The 18993-nt window shown below is 42.2% G+C and overlaps 1 protein-coding gene across 8 annotated transcripts in view; it reads left to right on the forward strand.

Annotated features, from left to right (window-relative positions):
• The window catches only part of palld (palladin, cytoskeletal associated protein), a 63671-nt gene that overhangs the window by 35098 nt on the left and 9580 nt on the right, over positions 1 to 18993 (forward strand). For 5 of the 8 annotated variants that reach the window (XM_067597631.1, XM_067597632.1, XM_067597626.1 and 2 more), the window contains 3 exons: positions 2350 to 2812; positions 3776 to 3811; positions 17573 to 18265. In XM_067597631.1, the coding sequence (XP_067453732.1) occupies positions 2350 to 2812; positions 3776 to 3811; positions 17573 to 18265 (1192 nt within the window). Of the gene's footprint in view, positions 1 to 2349; positions 2813 to 3775; positions 3812 to 11003; positions 11165 to 17572; positions 18266 to 18993 lie in introns of those variants that run through there. The other 3 variants (XM_067597627.1, XM_067597628.1, XM_067597634.1) reach the window with 3 other exon arrangements.

Consider the following 18993-nt stretch of genomic DNA (forward strand, 5'->3'; position numbering starts at 1 on the left):
GTAGATGTTAAGTCTCTGGGCAGATAGAAAGGTCTAAGCTTAAATCTGAGATATTCTAGTTTAGCAGAGCAGTGCCTCTCAATAATGGCATTGTCTGTGTTAATTCATTAATGAATAATTACTTCTTAATAGTGTCTGATATTCTCACACAGAACAGCTTTTCCACCAGTGTCACATGACCTGGTCAGGAAGTGTCAGGAAGATGCACACGGACATACAGAAAGGGTGAAATCTTCAGTCAGACTATACATACATATGTATATAAAAGGTGACTGAAAAGAGTAAATTTAGGAAATCTACTGGTAACGATGACATTTTTAATGAAGTGAAGAGAATTATTTAAATTATTTTCTGTTTTAGCTATTTCAGGTTTGTTTTGATGATGGCATTATTCCTTCTCAGTGGTATAAGATCAACATTAAACTTATCCCTAAAGCATCAACAAATGATCCCAAATTAGCACTTAGCTATAGAGGCATTAGCCTTATCAGCACCGTGTATAAATGTATTCATTGCTCTTTAATCACAGACTTGTAGGACAAGTTTGCTGGTAGGAAAATGGCTTCAGAAAAAGCTATTGATTACATGTATATACTGTTACATCAGCTGTCAAAACAAGAATTAAGGAAAATACGTCTACATTATTATGTTTTATTGATTTTCAGAAGGTGTTTGATTGGGTAAATAGAGACCTCTTCTCTTGCTAACTTCAGGAGTTGATTGATAATTGTTTAATGCCATTAAGTCTCTTTATTGAGCACCTGTTGCCTGCGTTCAAGTTAATGAGTTTAAAACAAGATGGTTTCCAACAGTTTGGTGTTAAACAAGGAGACGTGTTGTCACCAACACTGTTCTCTGTTTATGTTCATGATTTAGCTTTTAAATGAAATCTTGTAAGCTGGGGGATGATTTATTTTATTTACTTTATGCTGATGATATAATTTTACTAGCAGAACATGAAAAAGATCTACAGGAAATGTTCATGCTGAATGGTGCTGGAAATGGAGACTTATGGTAAACCAAGATAAAACAAAAATAGCACATTTCAGGCAGCAATCAGTTGCAAGAAGTGCAGTTATTTTTAAACTTGGTTCAACAGTGCTGTCATATGGTGACCAGTATAAATATTTAGGTTTTATTTTGGATGAGCATCTCACTTATAATTAGTGTAGTAGTGTTTTAGTGAATTCAGCAGGTAGGGAACTGGGATCAGTGCTGATCAAAGGCAAACTCTGTAAAGATCTGGGATTTTGTACTTATACACAACTGTATAAGTCTTGTGCGTGTCATGTTTCAGATTGGAGGTGGATGAAACCACCTAATGTCAGAAATGTGAGATGATCTGACTGTGGAACAGACTTGTGAACACGCCTCAACAGAGGCTCACTAGAGAGATTTTTGATTGGGACATTTTGCATGGACACCTCTGGATTAATGAGGTGAAATCCTTATTTTGTATGATTGATTCTTTTTTATTTACCAAAACAGATTACAGCATAATATTCATGATTCCCACCGCAACTAACTCTTCCTGATGTACAAAGAAAGATGGTCTGTTGATGTTTGGTAGAAACCTAAATAAAGAACATGTTGTCTGATGAAAAACAACTACAGTGTGGAAGCTCATGTAAAGCAGAATTTATCCCAAAGTCAAAGATCTCTGTGTGCACAGTTGCATTCAGCTACATCACCATCAGTTGTAGGAACAGGTCAGTTTACTTCTCTACCTGAAGAGAAAAGACTTTGTTTGATAAGTGATGAAGCTGAGACTGAAGATGAAGTCCATTTTATGTTTTATTACTCATGATGATTTAAGGGCTACACTATTTATTGAAGTAAATACAGTATCATTTTAAAAATGCAACAAAATTAAATGCATATTTTCCGATTGATTAAGTCTACTTACGGAAGAAAATGAATCAGTGCTTGGTCATTACACTGACCTCTGATAGTCATGCAGTTACTGGAGTTTCTGTGGTTTGATGTTGAAAACTAGTATGGTATGTCTCAACAACATGACCATCTTTCGTCCTGTTTATTATTATGTTGTCTGTATGGGATAAAGGGTGAGAGGAGTGAGTTTATATGCAGCTCTGTGTGAGTACAGCAGGACACAAATATTTCTGCATGTATTCTGTGTATATACAGTACAGGACTCATCGCACAGTCAAAGGAAAGGCTGAATAAACAGGAATTGCATCAGCCTGACTGATTCCAGCTGCTGCTTTAGATCAGATCAGCTGTGGTGCAGCCTTGTGTGTGTGTGTATAATCTTCTACTGATGGCGAGAACAAAAACTAAACATTCAAGTCCAACATTTTCCACTTTCCTATTGTTTGTTTCCCTCAGCAGCCGAGGACTCATCCAGTAATGGCATGTCTGGTGATAGCTCTGGGTTTGAGGATGCGGCAGCCTTCCCCCCTCCTCCCCCACCCACAGAGATCAGCCTCCTGGAGCTGCCACCCAAGATGCTGCCTCAGCCCAGCACTGAGGCTGTTCATGTCAAGGAGCTGGAGATCTGGCCCAGTGTCTCGGCCCTGCCTCCAGTACAGTTGGGCTCAGAGGTGGAGGACAAAGGGAAAGGGTCTGTACAGAATGGCCAACTTCCACATCCCTTGTCCCTTCCAAGCCCGCCTAAAGAGACCACACCACCACCCCAACCTGCTCCTGCACCTCTGCCTCATTCTGACCCTATGACAGATGTCCAAAGTCCAGCCCAGGTGGCACCAGACTCACCTCCAACCACAGGAAAGCTGTCTCCATCCCCTGGGAAGGACGGCCCTCCTCTGCCTACCAAGCCCAAACCAAAGCTGTGAGTACCTGTCATGTCCCCGTGCGTCTGTGCCCCGGGGGCAAGCTTGTCACTAAGGGGGGCTGGTGGGAAGCAGACAGACTGGGAGGACTGCCTGAAATCTGGTGGAAATGATAGTGCTGTGAAAGGGTTAAAGGGGGAATCCCAGGCCGTTTTAGAACAAAAGCATTCCCCTGCCTTTATGTCAGTGTCAGTGTGGCATCATGTGTGCCAGGGCGAGTCTGCCAGCTGCTGTCTATCTGTCTGTGGCTGTAAACAGATCTGTTTGGCTTTTGCTGGATGGCTCCTATTGTTTCTGTCTGACCTCGGCCTGCATGGCCAGCCCAGGAGAGAGCCATTGTGTGTTTTTTTCCTGAGCACCTTTCTGTGAGCTCTATAGGGATCAGGTAGGATGTCATTGTTGTTAGATGAGAGTTGGGCATTGAATGACTTTGTTTTCAGTGGTCCCTTTTCCTGAGATTCTACAGACTGCAGTGAACAAGCCTCTTGTGCATGGAGTTAATTGCACTTGCTGATGCATTTAGGTATTTTTGCCTTTATTAAACATCATATAGTTGAGGGCTGACAAGAAATAAATAGGGGAGTGGGGGTATGGTGATCATAAATAATCATAGACACTGATCATAAAGTGTATTCTTTCACTTCTTTGCCCTTTTTAAAATTTTTCACAGTCAACATTTTCCCTTTTCTCGCCATCTAACTTACCTTTATAGGGCAATTTTATTTTCAATATTACAGAATGACTGTCAGAGTATGTAACAACGTGCACTATGTCAACAGTTGGTAACAGTGTTGCTGTGATGTGACAGGCTGCATGTATTCAAGATTGGCTACAGTATAGTGAAGCTCTTGCCTTGCAGAGCCCAATGCCACTGCATGTGTACTGGATTTGATTCCTGCTCATGGGTGTTGTTGCATATCTGCTGACATAATTGTTATGACTTGTTAATTCTGTGCTTCCAGAGCTGGGAATTTAGAGGAGGAGGAAGAAAATTACAGGTAAATATTTGGCTGTGAGCGTGATGCTCTGGGTGTGATTTGAGTGGCGCCACATGTAGCCTTTCCTATCCAAGTTATGGCTATAATGGTATGAAAACACAGAATCAACAGTAGAAATTATATTAAAGCACGTGTCACATCAAATTCATTACACTTTCACATGCCACCAAAACAACTTTACATAATTACACTGTGGGTTGATAAATCAGAGGAAGCTTGTCGATAACGGAGTGAAATCAGCGGATGCAAATGACACTTATGTATGTTTGTTTTATGTATGTTTGTTGGAGCAAATTTTGCATACCCTGGATGAATCAAAAGATCTGACCTGCTTACTGGGCTTCTCAGTAGGAAGTGCCAGTCCTATAGAGAGAGATAATATATAGAGAGAATAGCCCTCAATATTTTAGTTTGCTGTTTATTTGTGTTTATTTGATGCAAAAGTCAGAATAAAAAGTTCAATATTAGATTTCAGATCTTACATATGGCAAGAGAGATGAATATACCATTAGACTTTGTCACAAAGAATAAGCACAGTCTTTGATAAATACATTCTCCATGTGTTGTGCACACATATATTTAACTGTAGCATATATATATTTCAAACAAATATGAGATTAATCTTCAGTTCAGACTTTTATGTACGACACCTCGATGAATGAGAGATGCTGGGTATCATTTCTCGCTCCAAATAGCAGAGAGACAATAAAGTTGCTTCTCTCTGAGTTTTTCCACAATAACAACATGAACACACCGCTAGAAACAATCAGCTCCCAACTGTGAAGCAATTAGAACACATAAACTGCCACTCTCCTGCCCTCTCCCCTTTAAATTCTGTAATTACACAGTAAAAACAGCAGCCCTGCCATTAACCAAAGCTCATGTTTCTGCCAAACTGCGCTGTGTTTCCTCAGGTAACGTGTAGCAACAGAGGATGACCACTCTGAAACTAAAGCCCCCAAGCTCATCATAGAGTTTATCATATCCTGTTTGTTGTGTGGCACATCCCGGGCAGACTGATGTTTCTTTGTGAGACACATGCTGCTGTGAAACATCAACAGAGCACAGCAAAGCCTGCAGCCTTTGAAAATGATCCTTGCTGGTTACTTTAAGTGCTTGTTTTCCGTTTTACAGGAGTTCTTTTTAATAAGCACAAACCTTTCTAGCAATGCATCCAATTGTTGAATTGTTGTAAATTCAATAGACAGCATGGAAACTATGACCCTAATGTCTTGTTTTTTTTTTTTAAATAGGGCAATATCATGTAATAGCCTAATTGTTTCACTGCATTTACATAAAGGCAGTGTAGATCAGTATGGATGGAGTTTTATTATTTAAGTGAGCAGTTAACTTGAGGCACAAGGGCCTAGAATTTATTATTTATTTCTCTGCACAGTTAAGTTTTTATTCCCAAGTAAATGTTACTCATATGAGGATATCCCCAAAAATCATTCTGGATTTTCACAGCACCCAGTTTTACTTATAAAGAGGCAGCTGCATCAAATAACATTACAATCCTAACACCAGTGTTTATAGCTGTTGGAGAAATGTGTTCGTGTTCACAAATCTTGAATAAATTGGTCTAAATCATAGGAATAACATACTGGAAGCCTGTTTCAGGGATGATTTTTGCTTCAAATAACACTGAGCTGATGAGATGGAGGAAGTAGCTGTGTGATTTGGCAGGCAAGAGGAACTGCAAGAGACCTGAGTTGTGAAAACAGGACCGCTGTTTTTCAGTGCCGAAGGAAGAGGGGTTAGGGTTGGTAAGTATTTGGGTTTGATGGCCAGTGTTGATGCCAGACGTCAGGATAAGAATCAAAGGAAATTCTCAGGGGAGAGGCTCAGATTGGCTAGTTGGATCTGAACCAACCCTCAGGTCTGGAAAGAAAGCAAAAGCCTTTACCACATGGTAGAAAATAGATGGCAAATTAGCAGCACTATCTCATTGTAGCCTCTTCTGGAATTTTTTAAAAAGTGATTGAAACATATAATATTTGGGTTACTTGCTTTGGTTGGTGATTTGATGGATGTGTTATTTTCAGACTCCTGTAAGCAGGATAAAATTAACAAGTGACACCATGTACAGCCAGTGTTTTGGTAGCCCTCTCATAAACTGCTTTGAGGATTAAGCAGAAAATGTTTTGCTACAGTGACTTATTACTTTAAGCAGACGTGTTATGTGAGGTAACTAAAGGTTATGGTGGGATTGGAGCCTGTTTGATTGTGTGAGCTGGTCATGATACACTGTAGCTCCTGCAGAACGGTCTAAATAAAGCTACTGTATAGCTATGAGGCATAATATGAGAGGATATTATGTTACAAGCTATAATTCAGCTTGATGAAACTGTTCATCTCAAAATAAGGTCACTGCCATGTTGGACAGAATTATGGTCTCTCCTGATTCAACAACACAACTCCTCTCTCTTCAGGGATCTCCAGGGTTTAACTGTGCACACGTAACCCATCTGTAAAGTCACATCATAATAGACTGATAACACCTGGAGCTTGTAAATCTGTGTGTGTGTGTGTGTGTGTGTGTGTGTGTGTGTGTGTGTGTGTGTGCAGTCACGCACATGTATGCACATGTTTGTGAGTGGGTGTTGATGGATGACATGTCCAGGCTGCTGGTGTACATTGTCAGCTTTCTTATATTAATAAAGGTTCATGCTTGCCTAGTGTGACATTTCACAAGAACGTTTTGGCATTATGACACACCCCTACTAGTACTGGAGGAGAAACATGTGCAAGTTGTCTCGTGTTTTCACATTTTTGATGTCCGGATTTCTGTATGGTAGCAGTTAAATAATGTCTTGTTGACTTCCTTATGTTGTTAAGACATCTTTATACCTACAGATTGTAGGTTGAGTCTACATAGAATGCAGTAAAACATTAAGACATAACGAGAGAAACCACATCAAGATTACAAGACAAAGGACGAGACAGTCAAAAGCAACGAGCCAGAGCAACACGTTAAGGTGTGACCACCACGATATCGACCGTGATAATAGGGGTAAAACATTATATTATAGGTTGGGATAATGTCTGGGTGGGCGTCACACACCAAGCACAAGTAGCAGAGGCAACAATTATCCTCGAATCATTCCCCAGTTTAATCTCTCTTTCATAAGACCAGGAATCAACTTTGACAGTTGTAATTGTTCTCTTGCACGGATTTCATTCCAGTGCTTTTTCAAGTGCTTTTTATACGCGAGCTGCTTTTTTTCTATGTTCATTTTCACACAGTATGCTAAGATGACTGATGATGAAAAACAGGCACACGTCAGCATTTAACAGAGCCTCAACTTTTCTCACTACGATGTTTTTGCAAAGGGCCTAATAACGACCATGACTGACTGACTTGTAAATGCAGGTGGGAAGCAGAGAGTGAAAAAAGAAAGAGAAATTATGTTTGTTAATTTAAGCAGACTAAGGATTGACTGGAATACAGCGAGCAGTTCCTGTGCTTGATTATAAGGAGTTTTGAATTGATATTTGAAGTGCAGCTGAAACAGAAGTAGCTCTGTAAGGAAAGCAGAGGTCGAGCTATGTCTGCTTGTGTGAAGGGAGGAGGAAGAAAGATTTGGTCAATGAGGGAATCACACTGCAGACAATTAGATTACTGCCATATCCAGAAGCATTGTCAGAAAACAACATGATCCAACGTGCAGTACACAAACACACACACTAGGGCTGGGAGTTATTGCTGAAATCAATATTATAATATTAATAAAAATATGTTTCTGATGTTGATATGTATCACAATATTGTAAATAGCACTACAACTAACAATTATTTTCATCATCAATTAATCCATCAATTATTTTCTTGACTAATTGTTTTGTTTATAACATGTCAGAAAATAGTGAAAATATCTGTTATGATTTATTAGAATTCATTATTTACTGTTTTTGCTTTAAAAAAATTACTAAAATAATCAACTAATCCTTGCAGCTCTAATAGCAAATGTAAAATCACATAAAATAATCAAATTGATGTTCAGTGCAATTAACTGTGTTCTACTGTTATGTATTATATCAGACGAACATCATCTCACAAATTTGTGAGCACAACTTGCTTGAAATTTGGTCGACAGCATTTCTTAAACGATAACATGATATGATCAAATCATCATGATATACACTCATATTGAATCACCCAAATGTTACACACACAAACACGGCATGTGCGATCTCAAACACGCAGGAGCTTAGAGCGACAGGCTGTCAGCGTGTAAGTGACACCAACAGACTTTAATGTTTCCAGGCTCTGCATACTTCCACACTGCAGCGATAAAGAGGAGGAATGGCCTAATCCACTTTAATGTGGCCTGTATTGCATGCAGCTTGACTTTATACTTCTCAATCCCTGTTTGCTGACATAATTGCCATACCACTGAGATTAAATGATTTCTGCAGTAGCTCCAAACCTCTTTAACCCCAATGAGGTTGTTGTCAGGGGAACAGCATACAAACTAAAGGCAACAAACTGCTCATTGCCAACAGTCCTCATCAGTCTCCCACTGTCACACACACATACACAACTTCTACTTGCAGGAGTGTTTACAGAAGAAGCAGCAGCAGCAGGTGATTGGATGCTGCCGTATGTCCCTTAGCCTTTTTTAAATTCAGACTATCTGTATGATTTTCCTTTAAAGCAGGATCTATGTATATTCTTTCTGTGTTGTACTGCTGAGCAAGGAGCTCTGGCTGCCAGGATTTGTCGCATATCTGCGCCGTGACTCAGAGCTTCCTCTCAGCAGTGTGTTTGTGTTTACGAGGTGCAAGTCATGAACTCTCTAATGAAGTATTAACAATCACTTTCTTGTCGAGGTGTTGCTTGTGGTTTTATGGAAAGCAGGAAACATGCATGTTTAAGCACCACATATGGCACTGGCTACACACTGAGAACTTTAGTTGCGGTTCTCCATCATCAAATATCTAATAAAAAATGGAAGTGAGACTCTGACTGTGGATCAGTTCCCTAATGGATACCTTTGTTTCAGTGAAGGCAAGCCAAAGAGGTTTTTGATTAGCAGTCTATGGAAAAAGACACAGAGAGAAAGTTTATTGTTGTCAGGGAGAGAAAGAGAATAAAAAGCTAAATGAAGTCACCGGAGACACAAGAGAGCAGGAAAGCAGATAATTTCACATCAACCTCCAGAGAGTCAGAGATGGGCAGTCCTTAAAAGGAAATGGGAGACACAGGATTGGCTGAGACAACAGACCAACTAACCACCGGATTGGTCGGTCGAGCTAGAATGACCTGCATGGAATGGAGAAACTTTCCAAATAAGGAAGAGAGTTGTCGGGGCTGACCTTCATAACACGAAGCGGGGGCTGGAGGAAAGAGGGGTGAGCAGAGGGAAAGGGAGCGATGTAAAAGGGGAGCGAGAGACCAGGCAGGGTGTATGTTTGGAAGTTGACAGCATGGAAACTAACAGGCCTCAGTGATCCCCTCACAGAAAGCAGACTGTGTTTCCCAGGAAAGAACACCTCGGTATGTTAAACACTGAGAAACACACAGATAAATACACATTGCCATAAACACACACACTCAGAGAATCACATTGTTTCCGGATGAGGTCAATCAACCTCTGATTAGATCCTAACCCCCTGCTGGTGGTGCGAGTGGTGTGTGTTTGTGTGGCTGCGTGTGTGGTATAGACAGTATCCTCCTTTAGACACACTCCCACAACTTCCACTTGTGTTTGCTAATTACAGGGTGTGTGTGACATAACAGCATAATGTATACACACACTAGTTTCATGACAGCGTAGTCACTCATGTTGCTAAAAGCCGACTTTGAGCGCAGAGGAGATTCACTCTGACTCGCCTGTAAGTGTCAGTGAGTCAACACATGGGGAATGACTCGCACCTTTAGAGACAGGACCCTCTCCTAATGACTCTTTGACCTTTCCCCAAAATACACACACAATTATACACACACTTTATACGCACACTTACAAATGCATACAAGAGCCCACTGGACCACAACCCCGGCCTCCCACCTTCCTTCAACGCGCTGTGACTCATCAGCCGCTTGGAAAACACACACCGCCTCTAAAAATAGAGGCATTACACACAAAAATAGAAATGATAAATTACCCAAAAAGGTTTTGTTTCATCCCACAAAAATGAGGGAGAAAAATTCTTTTATTGAGTAACCGAATAGTCGTTTAGATGTTTCAGTGAATGAAACCATATCTGTGCGGTTGTGATGGGAGTGTTTGCAAACACAGTGGCACAGGAACTTCGTGTCCAATACTCAAATTGTTCCAAAGGTCCTCGTCTTACATAAAACTATTATCCTCTGTGTTCTATATGCTTGGCATGTAGATAATAGTTACTGAGATCTGTCAATGTGTGAAGGGAAGATAATGTTTCTGTTTGGCCATAAAGAGTACGGAGAATGTGGATTTGATTCCCAGACAGGACGTCTTTTCAAATGTTGCCTCACAATGGACAAATCTCATTTGTGTTACTTGAAACTATGAAAAGAATTGTTCAGATGATAAATGTCTGAAAAATCTGAAAATTGACTCTTTCTCCTCAATCATCCTGCCTCTCTAGTCTCAAGCCAGTCAGGAAACAATATCAATTTTAGCACAATAGTAGGACTTTTTCAGTCCTGATACTGATACTGATACCTGGGCTTTAAATATCGGCCAATACTGAGTACTGATCCAATACCAGTGTTTAATTAATAAGCTGTATGCCGCACTGTGTGGAAGAGACTGGGATCATTCTTTTATGTGTAAGGCAACATCAGACTTGACTTAAACGTTGCTTTCCTAACTTTGTAAAACAAAATGTAACAAATAAATACATTGATATAAATTTACTGAATTGTTATTTATTAAAATAATGGTATCCAATACCAGATCAGCCCATTGTCACCATATTTGATCCAGCTATTTGAGTCAGTATTGGACCAATATCTGATATCAGTATCAGTATCGGTGAATCTCTACACAAAAGGAGTAAAGGAAAAAGCAGTTGGATGTGGGTGTTTCTCATTCTTAAAGAGCTTTTCTTTTTCTGCGAAAGCTGTTTTGTTATTTTTGGTTACAGTACATGGCTGAGCTTTTATTCTGAAAGGGCTTGGTCTTGGGCAGACTGGGAGCTTTTATTGTGAAGAGGAGGAGCTCACAGACAGACTGACTCATGCAGAGGGAGAGAGAAAGAGAGAGAGAGAGAGGGAGAGAGAGAGGGAGCGACTGTGTCTGTCACTGTCTGGCCGCTCAGCGCTCTATATATGCTCCTCACACCTGGCAGGGCAGCACTGCAACGTAGTTCACTCTCCTGCAGGGAAATATCAGAGCTGCCACACACCAACACCACAACACTGAAGGTAAAACTCTTCCTGGTTGTTTCGTGTAAACTGACAACTCATTCAAATTAAGCAAACTTTAGCAGGACTGAGAGAACAGTGGGGAAATTGATAAAAGATGAACTGAATGATGCTTTTCTTTGACTTTTAGTGTTCGAGCTCTCAGAGAGAAAACGTTTTGTGGGTTTTTATTATTATTATTTAATTTTTTTAAAAAGCACCAAGACTAAAAATGAATCACTTTGCCATTAACTTTAATTGTGCTGATTTTGAATAAGGGCGAGAGAGAACAAATGATTGAGGTAATGATTCTTCTTTTCCACATTTGAATGGTTTACCAGCTCTGCATGTTAATGTTTAAATCATATGTTCTCAGAATTGGTGTGTGGTTTTTCTGGGAGAACCCAGAGACTGAGTGAGATACCCATTCATTTGCCGGAGGCTCTAGAACGGTAGCGAGTTCATAAAAAGATTAAGAGAAAAGAAAAGTGACTTTAACAAAGATAAGTCTGTAGTTTTTCTTTTTAGTGTTGTGTCTGTGATACAGCTCGACTTATGTTTATGTGGCGAGGTTCATTTGTTTGCAGAGCTCCTCGCTGGAGTCAGATGGATTAGTTAACACAATAGAGTCTGTTAGGTGAGAAAGCTTGTGTCTTGCTCGCCTGTAACTCTTCACTGACTGATTTCTTCTGAGCCACTTTGTGCCCCTCTTTCTCTCTCTCTCTCTGGCTCTTCCTTTCCCCTTCCTCCTCCTCCTCCTCCTCCTTCTCTCCCTCCACTCCTGCTGCTAATCCCATTTGATGGCGATGTCTTTCCCACTCCAATCCAGAGAAGAATGTCTTCAGCATTCCTGCTATAGAGAAAGAAAGAAAAAAAAAAAAGCACTGCCTGTCTCACTGGACAGAAATAGCGAAAGGCGCAGGAGAGGGGAGATGAGGGATGGAGGTATATAGAGGAAAGCAGGGCTCACTGATTGTGGAGGAGAGCCCTCTTCACCTACACTTGGATATGAAATACGAGCTCAAATAGAGAGCGAAGCGGAAAATAATAGTAGAAGAGGAAAGACGGAAAGAAAGAAAGAAAAGTGGGGCAGGGAGAAAGTGGGTGATCGGAGCAGCCGTGAACTGTTGGCGTGGCTGGAATAAGAAAAACGCTCTGTGCTACGTTTTAAAGAGAGGGGGGAAAGGAAAACAGTCTGGTTCTGTTTTATGTGGTGTGTGTGCAATTAGAGCCAAAGAGAACGAGGGGGTGGGGGGGTGGGGGGGGTACCCAGGGAGGATAGGGGTTGAAAATACGTTAAGGATACTGGAGGAACAAAGGCTGAGAGAGAACATGTCAGCTGACAGGGAGGAAGTCAATGAATGGAAGCTGGAGACAAGGAATAAAACACTTTTTAGTATGTGTGACATATTGAATTCCCTGCAGCAGCAGTTTGGTTTTTAGGGGTCAGACAGCCTGTGAGATTATATTGAAATGTTCTTGGAAACTTGGAGTGGCTCCTTTGCTGGTTTGCTTTCTCTGGTGAAAGTAGAAGTAGAGGCAGACACGGAGAGGTGGAGGGAGTCAGGAGAGTGATGTGTGCCAGAGACAGAGAAAGAGATGAAGAGACATGAGGATTTTACATTTAAACATTATTATGCTTAAACTGCCTGATTTGTGTGTTTGTGTATGTGCAATGACTCAGTTTCTCTGTATTATGAGGCTTCTTCTTAATTCCCACATGTACATTCTGAATTATTTTATATGACGTTTGCATGTAACCTTATACTGTAGTTGAAAAGTAGCTTGTTTTGTCTGATCAACAGTCCAAAAACTGTTGATCAGACAAAAATTCAATGACATAAAACAGAGAAAAACAGAAAATGCTCTGATTGGAGAAGATAATATCTGGCAAGTTTTTCTTGAAAAATCACATAGACTATTAATCGATTTTTAAAAAAAATAGTATTGCCAATTAATTTTCTGTTTATTGACTCATCCTTGTGAAACTTTTTATCCAGAAAACTATATTTACACAACACTATAGTGACACATTTTCCTGTTAGATGTGTGAGTGTGAGGTGACTTTCTCAATAAGTGTTTAGAAAGCCACATTTCCAGTCAGAGATGATTACTTCTATTCAATTAAGCCGTGCCTACTGAAAGCCAGAAACAATTTATTCAGTAGTTCAAACAGACAGCTTCTTGTCTTACTCACAGTCTGTCCGTCTGACAGTGATTCAGACATCAGCTCAGTCGCTTTGTCAGACTGATGCTCTGTTCTTGCTCGGGGGCATCAGACAAGTTGAGGTTGACGCACTGTGGCAGTGATGCAATGCTCACTGGTGAACACAACTGAGGGAACCGTGAACCAGGTGTGTGCGTGTGTAGGCGCAGAAAAACATGCAGGTCAATTTTTGTGTGACTAGATAGGTGTGTACGTCTTAGAAGGGTAAACAAGTGAAAATCATGTTTTCCCACAGAACTGTGGTGATTTAATCTTGAATTTCAACTGTCATGAAGTCACGATTGAGATCAACCACTGTGTGTGTGCAATGATCTCAGGCTTGGTTTCCAGGCTGTGTTTGTGTTGTAGGTGTGATACTAGAGCTCAATTTGACTATTTGGATATAAATCATTTACAAATGACAAGGTCATTCTGTTAATAAGCCACGGCTGTTTGCAGAAACAAATACAAAGAGGTTTAATGCAAACACACAATGAGCCTATAGCCTGAAAGTAGCCAGAACACACACTAAAGCCTTCCCTCGTTCCACTTACTGCTGAAATATGCTTTTTAACCTTATTTTTTTGTTTCTAAACACCTTTTTAAAGAGAACAGACATGGCCTCAGTTTCCCTCATGTTGTTGTTTACAGAAGGAAACCCCTGATTACTGGCCATGTACACTCAACAACTTCCTGTTCTCCCTTGCACGCTTCCTGTCATCAGCTGGCCAAGTCATACTAAAGCAGCTCCGTCTTTTCAGCCAACTTCAGAGCTAACGAGATGGGCGGTATATAAACCCACTGACGGCTCCCGGCTTGCTCAGATATGCGGCGGAGCCGTGGATATGTTTCTCACGCACTCCGGGTCGTTATTGCTCAGGAAGCACAAACAAGCAACACTGCCATTTAAGACGTTGAGCTCTTCATTTATTAAAACAAGATGCTGCTGGTAAAGACCTGCTGTGTCTGGCACGTCGCAGTGTTCAGCTGGGTCCCACTGATACATCACAGGGTTGTAAAACACACTTTCTTAAGGTACTGTCAAGCTGTTCTGGGTTCCCTTTATTGAGCTTTTCCATGCAGGAACTGGAGAGACAAAGTTACTTCAGACCAGATTCCTCTTTGCCTTTTCTGCCCTTATTTCTCCCGCCCCCCCCCCCCACTCAACTAAAGAATTTACAGACAGGATCCAGCCCAAGCTAAAGTCTTTTTCAGGATGAAAATGGGAAGACATAACACTTAACTGCTTTGCCTATTTATACCACGAAAAGTTGGGGCAGAAAAGAGAGGCAATGAAAGGGAGAGACTTAAGAGTAATGCAGTGTTACAGCTGGAATGACAGACAGAGGAGCTGGAGCATTTTCTCTCACCAAAGCACAGCGCTCTGTGGGCCAGTTGGCTCAGACCAGAACAGCAAAACACTGGGCTGTTGGCATGGCGACAGAGGAACACTTCCCTCCTAATTCAACCCTGCTCCGCCACAGCAGAGACAAAGAAAGAGGGAGTGATGGAGGCCTGCTCTGCTTCTCAAGATACCTTTTCTAATCATTTACACAAGGTCTGGTTTTAGCAGGGCTTGTACTGTTTTAGAGTGCAGATGCAGATGGAGGCAGCTGGGATGAACAGGCGGGACATAGTGTGCATACAACGGCCTTGACGTGCACTTTGTGGTCGGAGTGGTCTGAGCGATCAGAGCCGGAGGCTGCACTGCTGCAGGGTCACAGAGTCTAGATAATCCTTTGTCCTTTGCTTGATGTAAATCCTCAAGTGGGCTGCAAAACTACTCATGCAGCTGCAAATAACACCAGCTGACCTTTTCATGCAATGTCAAAATATGATACGTGCCAAATGTCAGATCTTAACTGGCAAAATTAGAAATCTATTATGTTGAATGATGAAGATGGAAGTCAAATGTCATGTCAGTGCATCTTAATATGGATGGATGACTTAATTGTGTAACTGAGGATTTTCTTGACCATACTAAAAGAGAGGAAGTACGTTATGAGGCGCCTGCACAGCAGTTTGGCTTTGTAATCAATGAAGGTGCTTGTTTAACAGTAGTTGCTTTATATAGAAAGTAAAGAGCACCTTTTAAGGCAAAGGGATGATGTCAGTTACAGCTGGACAACATCCACTCTGCCTTCTGCTCATACATACTCAGAGAAACAAGAGAGAAGAGGGGGGGAAAAAAACTCACTTCTACAATTAACTTCTAAAATACAACACTCTACATGCAGTAGGAGGGTGTCAAAAAGGTAATCTTTTGTAAAGGTCTTTGAGGTCTTTCATGCTGAGGCAGTAAAGCGGTGTGCCGGGGAGAGAGAGGGATGAGGCGGTGAGGAAATGAAGTGTGTTTCCTCTCTGCTGGAGCCGACGGGCAGGGTGCTTCTGCCTGACGCTCTGCGAACACAGCCAAAAAAGGAATCAAACCGCTGCGGAGCGCTGCAAGCCTCAGGAGCTGCCAAACTATTCCTGTAAAAGCACTCTTTTGGTCGAGGCCTGAAGAGGAGACCTTTGGGGAATGTAAAGGAAAACGTATACAGAGAATAGATCGTAGCTCATGTGGCTCTCTTGCGGTCAGTGAATCCTGTAAGGAGAGCACCAGGTTGTGACGAGCTGGAATGATCGCAATGGACGCAATTTTGAATTAATGACTATTTATTTGGGCATGTGAAGTCTCCTCTGGAGGGGAGCATATGACCAAAATAACTGGCTAGGACAGACTAATCAGTCATGTTGCTGTTGGCGTGAGCGGAGGATTTGTTTCAATATGCTACAACTGTCAGTTTAGTCGAATATTCACTTGTGTTGTTTGAGTTTGCAAATGTATACGGGGGGGGGGGGGGGGGGTGAAGGGAGTTCTTTCCTGCATTCTCACAGATGAAAAATAGTCGAAAGACTCTGCTGATTATTCAACATCTGGAAAAGATTTGGGCACGTGAACTCAGTCCTGGTGGACTCCTGACAACATGCACCACTGGGATGTACAGTATATTCTGAACAGGCTGCCTATGAAGAACTCATCAGTCTCAGATACACATACGTAGCTTTATACTCTGAAGGTTTATAACTTCAGCCTTTCCCAACGACCCACATCTCCCTGATCCGTGAGAGATTCTATGAGTTCACTTCTTTCTTGTGGTTTTCAAAGTTAGTCTTCTTTTAAAACCTTCCTGATGCTTATAAAGTTTGTTTCAGAAAAGAGAAATGTTAGATTTGGGTCAGATGACACTACAAAATTTCTAAATTCTCTCCCACCCACGTTGGCGTGACAATGCTCTGAATCAACCACACTGGGGGAGAGACTGGACAACCACACCTCTGTGAAAAAACACAATACTTCATCATCATCATGACCCATCCCTGGCAAAATGACACGGCAACATTACATTTCTGTTTTTCTTTCATCACGATGCCATTCAAACAACAGAAGCCACACCTTAACTGCGTACTTTTCCCATTTCACAGATAGAAAAACATATCTGGGCTCTGTCTCTTCACCAGTTCACAGTCCATCAGGGTGAATGACTGCACAGTTAAACAACAGGAACAGAGCAGTTTTCTTCAGTATTACACTTTATCTCCTGATTCCTTTACCATACTTGATGTATTGTCAACAGGCTGGCTTTTTAACAAGTCTTTGTTAAAGGCTAGGGGCTGATAACCTATCAGGCCGTGCTGCTGGTGCAGTGGTTTCCTTCCCAGAACACACACATACACGCACGCACGCACACATACACATGTTGTGCACATACCACTACTTTCCCTGAGCCTCAGGCCTGACAAGCTATCACCTTCAGACCAGAGGAAAAACAGTTCACTTCAACTGCTCAAAACCCTCAGACTGACGGCTGTGTGTTGATGTCATCCTCAAACCTCTTCATATCTTTAATAATTAACATCTTCACAACTTGCTGTCTTTCTTCCTGACTGGGTTGTCCCCCCAACAGTCTGATTGGCATTTTAACACACACATTGATTATTCTCACATCTGGCATCCAACATTTCTGCCAGTTGTGTTCTGACTACAGTTGGATAGAGACCAGGCTATGGTGTCATGCACAAATTGAAAACAGCCGTATTCTTTTGTAACATTTTTACAAGTCTGTTACTTTATTACAGAGCCCTCCCCTTCCCCCATAAAGAATGAAAATGCTTTAAGAAAACATAAGATGACTTTAGCTTGTGATTGTGTCACTGATGAGCATGTTTCTTCTTCGCAGGAACGCCACTCAGCTGAAGCAGCTGCAGGACCAGATTCTTTTGGAGCAGCAGGAAGCAGCCAACTGGCAGCAGCAGCAGCAGCAGCAGCAGGAGCAGCAAGGCCAGGAAGTCCCGCCTCCAGCCGAGCAACCACCTCAGGAAGTGCCTCCACCTGCTCCATCAACTCCACCTCTCCCCCCTCCTCCCTCCTTCCAGGAGTTGGAGAACAACGCAGCCATGCAGGCCAGCACCTTCAACTACGCCCGGCCCAAGCAGTTCATCGCTGCTCAGAGCCCCGGGGGGACTAGCTACGTCACCCAGTCCTCAGGCTCCTCAGGGTCCAGCCTGTCCTCCCCCTTGTCTCCTCCCACCCCACACAAGCCCTTCAACAGGGTCACCATGCCCCCCTTCACCAAGGCCGGCAGCCTGGAGTCCCCGAGTTCTCCTTCCTTCCCGCCTCCACCGCCGCCCTTCTTCAGCTCCAGTAACCTGTCCTCTCCATCAGGCCCCGCCCAAGACTTCCCTCCTCCCCCACCTCCTCCACCTCCACCCATGCCCATGTCTCCAGCCCACTCAGATTTGTCCTCGCCTTTCTCCTCCGTCCCTCCGTCTCCAGCCTCCAGCTTCCTGTCCTCAGTGTTGCCCGCCACACCTTCCTCACCTGGCAGTCCTACAGTTAATGCCCTGGGCCTCCCTAAAGGCAACGGGACTGTGTGAGTCACCCTTACACACACATTTACAGATAGAGCTTTCTTTACAGTGTCTCTCAAGTTACATAAAGTTCTGTAAGTTCTTTATACACAGCATCAAACTTGGGACAGTGTGTCTCAGGCGATAGACCTGCTGGCAGTTGGAGGCGGGATGTCTGACCCTAGATGGAAGATGACATGTTTACATTTTTATTCAGCATGTTTACAGGAAAACTCTAACTAAAGAGCCCTTTTTAAACACGAACAAACCCACACACATAGAGACAAAAGTGAGCTCAAGGTACAAGAGCTTTAGACCCCATATGATAAGAAAATATACACAAGGGCCTCAGAGTGAAAGGTGTGTCAAAATCAAATAAACACTCAGATTTCTGTATCGTAGTTTGCGTATACGGCCAAGTTGCAGGGTATCTCTCTGTCAAGATATATCACGTCACAGAGTCTTGCTGCTATGTTGTTGGGCTCTCTAATATTGAGCTCTTGTTGTATAGAAAATCATCTTGTGATGGCTTATCTGTAAGGAGAAATTTGCTTTTTTTTTCCCGCATCAAGGACATTCCACCTTCAGCTCTTTGCCAGTAATTTTTCATCAGCCCCTCACTCACTGCTGCACTCCCCCTCTCACCCTGGCATTCCTGCTAGAGTTGTGAGAGATAAGAAGACACATTGTGGAATGCCATAGCTGGACAAGTCCAGATAAGGGTGGATGTGAGAGAGTCGGAGAGGGAGCA

Source organism: Thunnus thynnus, chromosome 8 (assembly GCF_963924715.1).
Source record: "Thunnus thynnus chromosome 8, fThuThy2.1, whole genome shotgun sequence".
In the NCBI taxonomy this organism is placed as follows: Eukaryota; Metazoa; Chordata; class Actinopteri; order Scombriformes; family Scombridae; genus Thunnus; species Thunnus thynnus.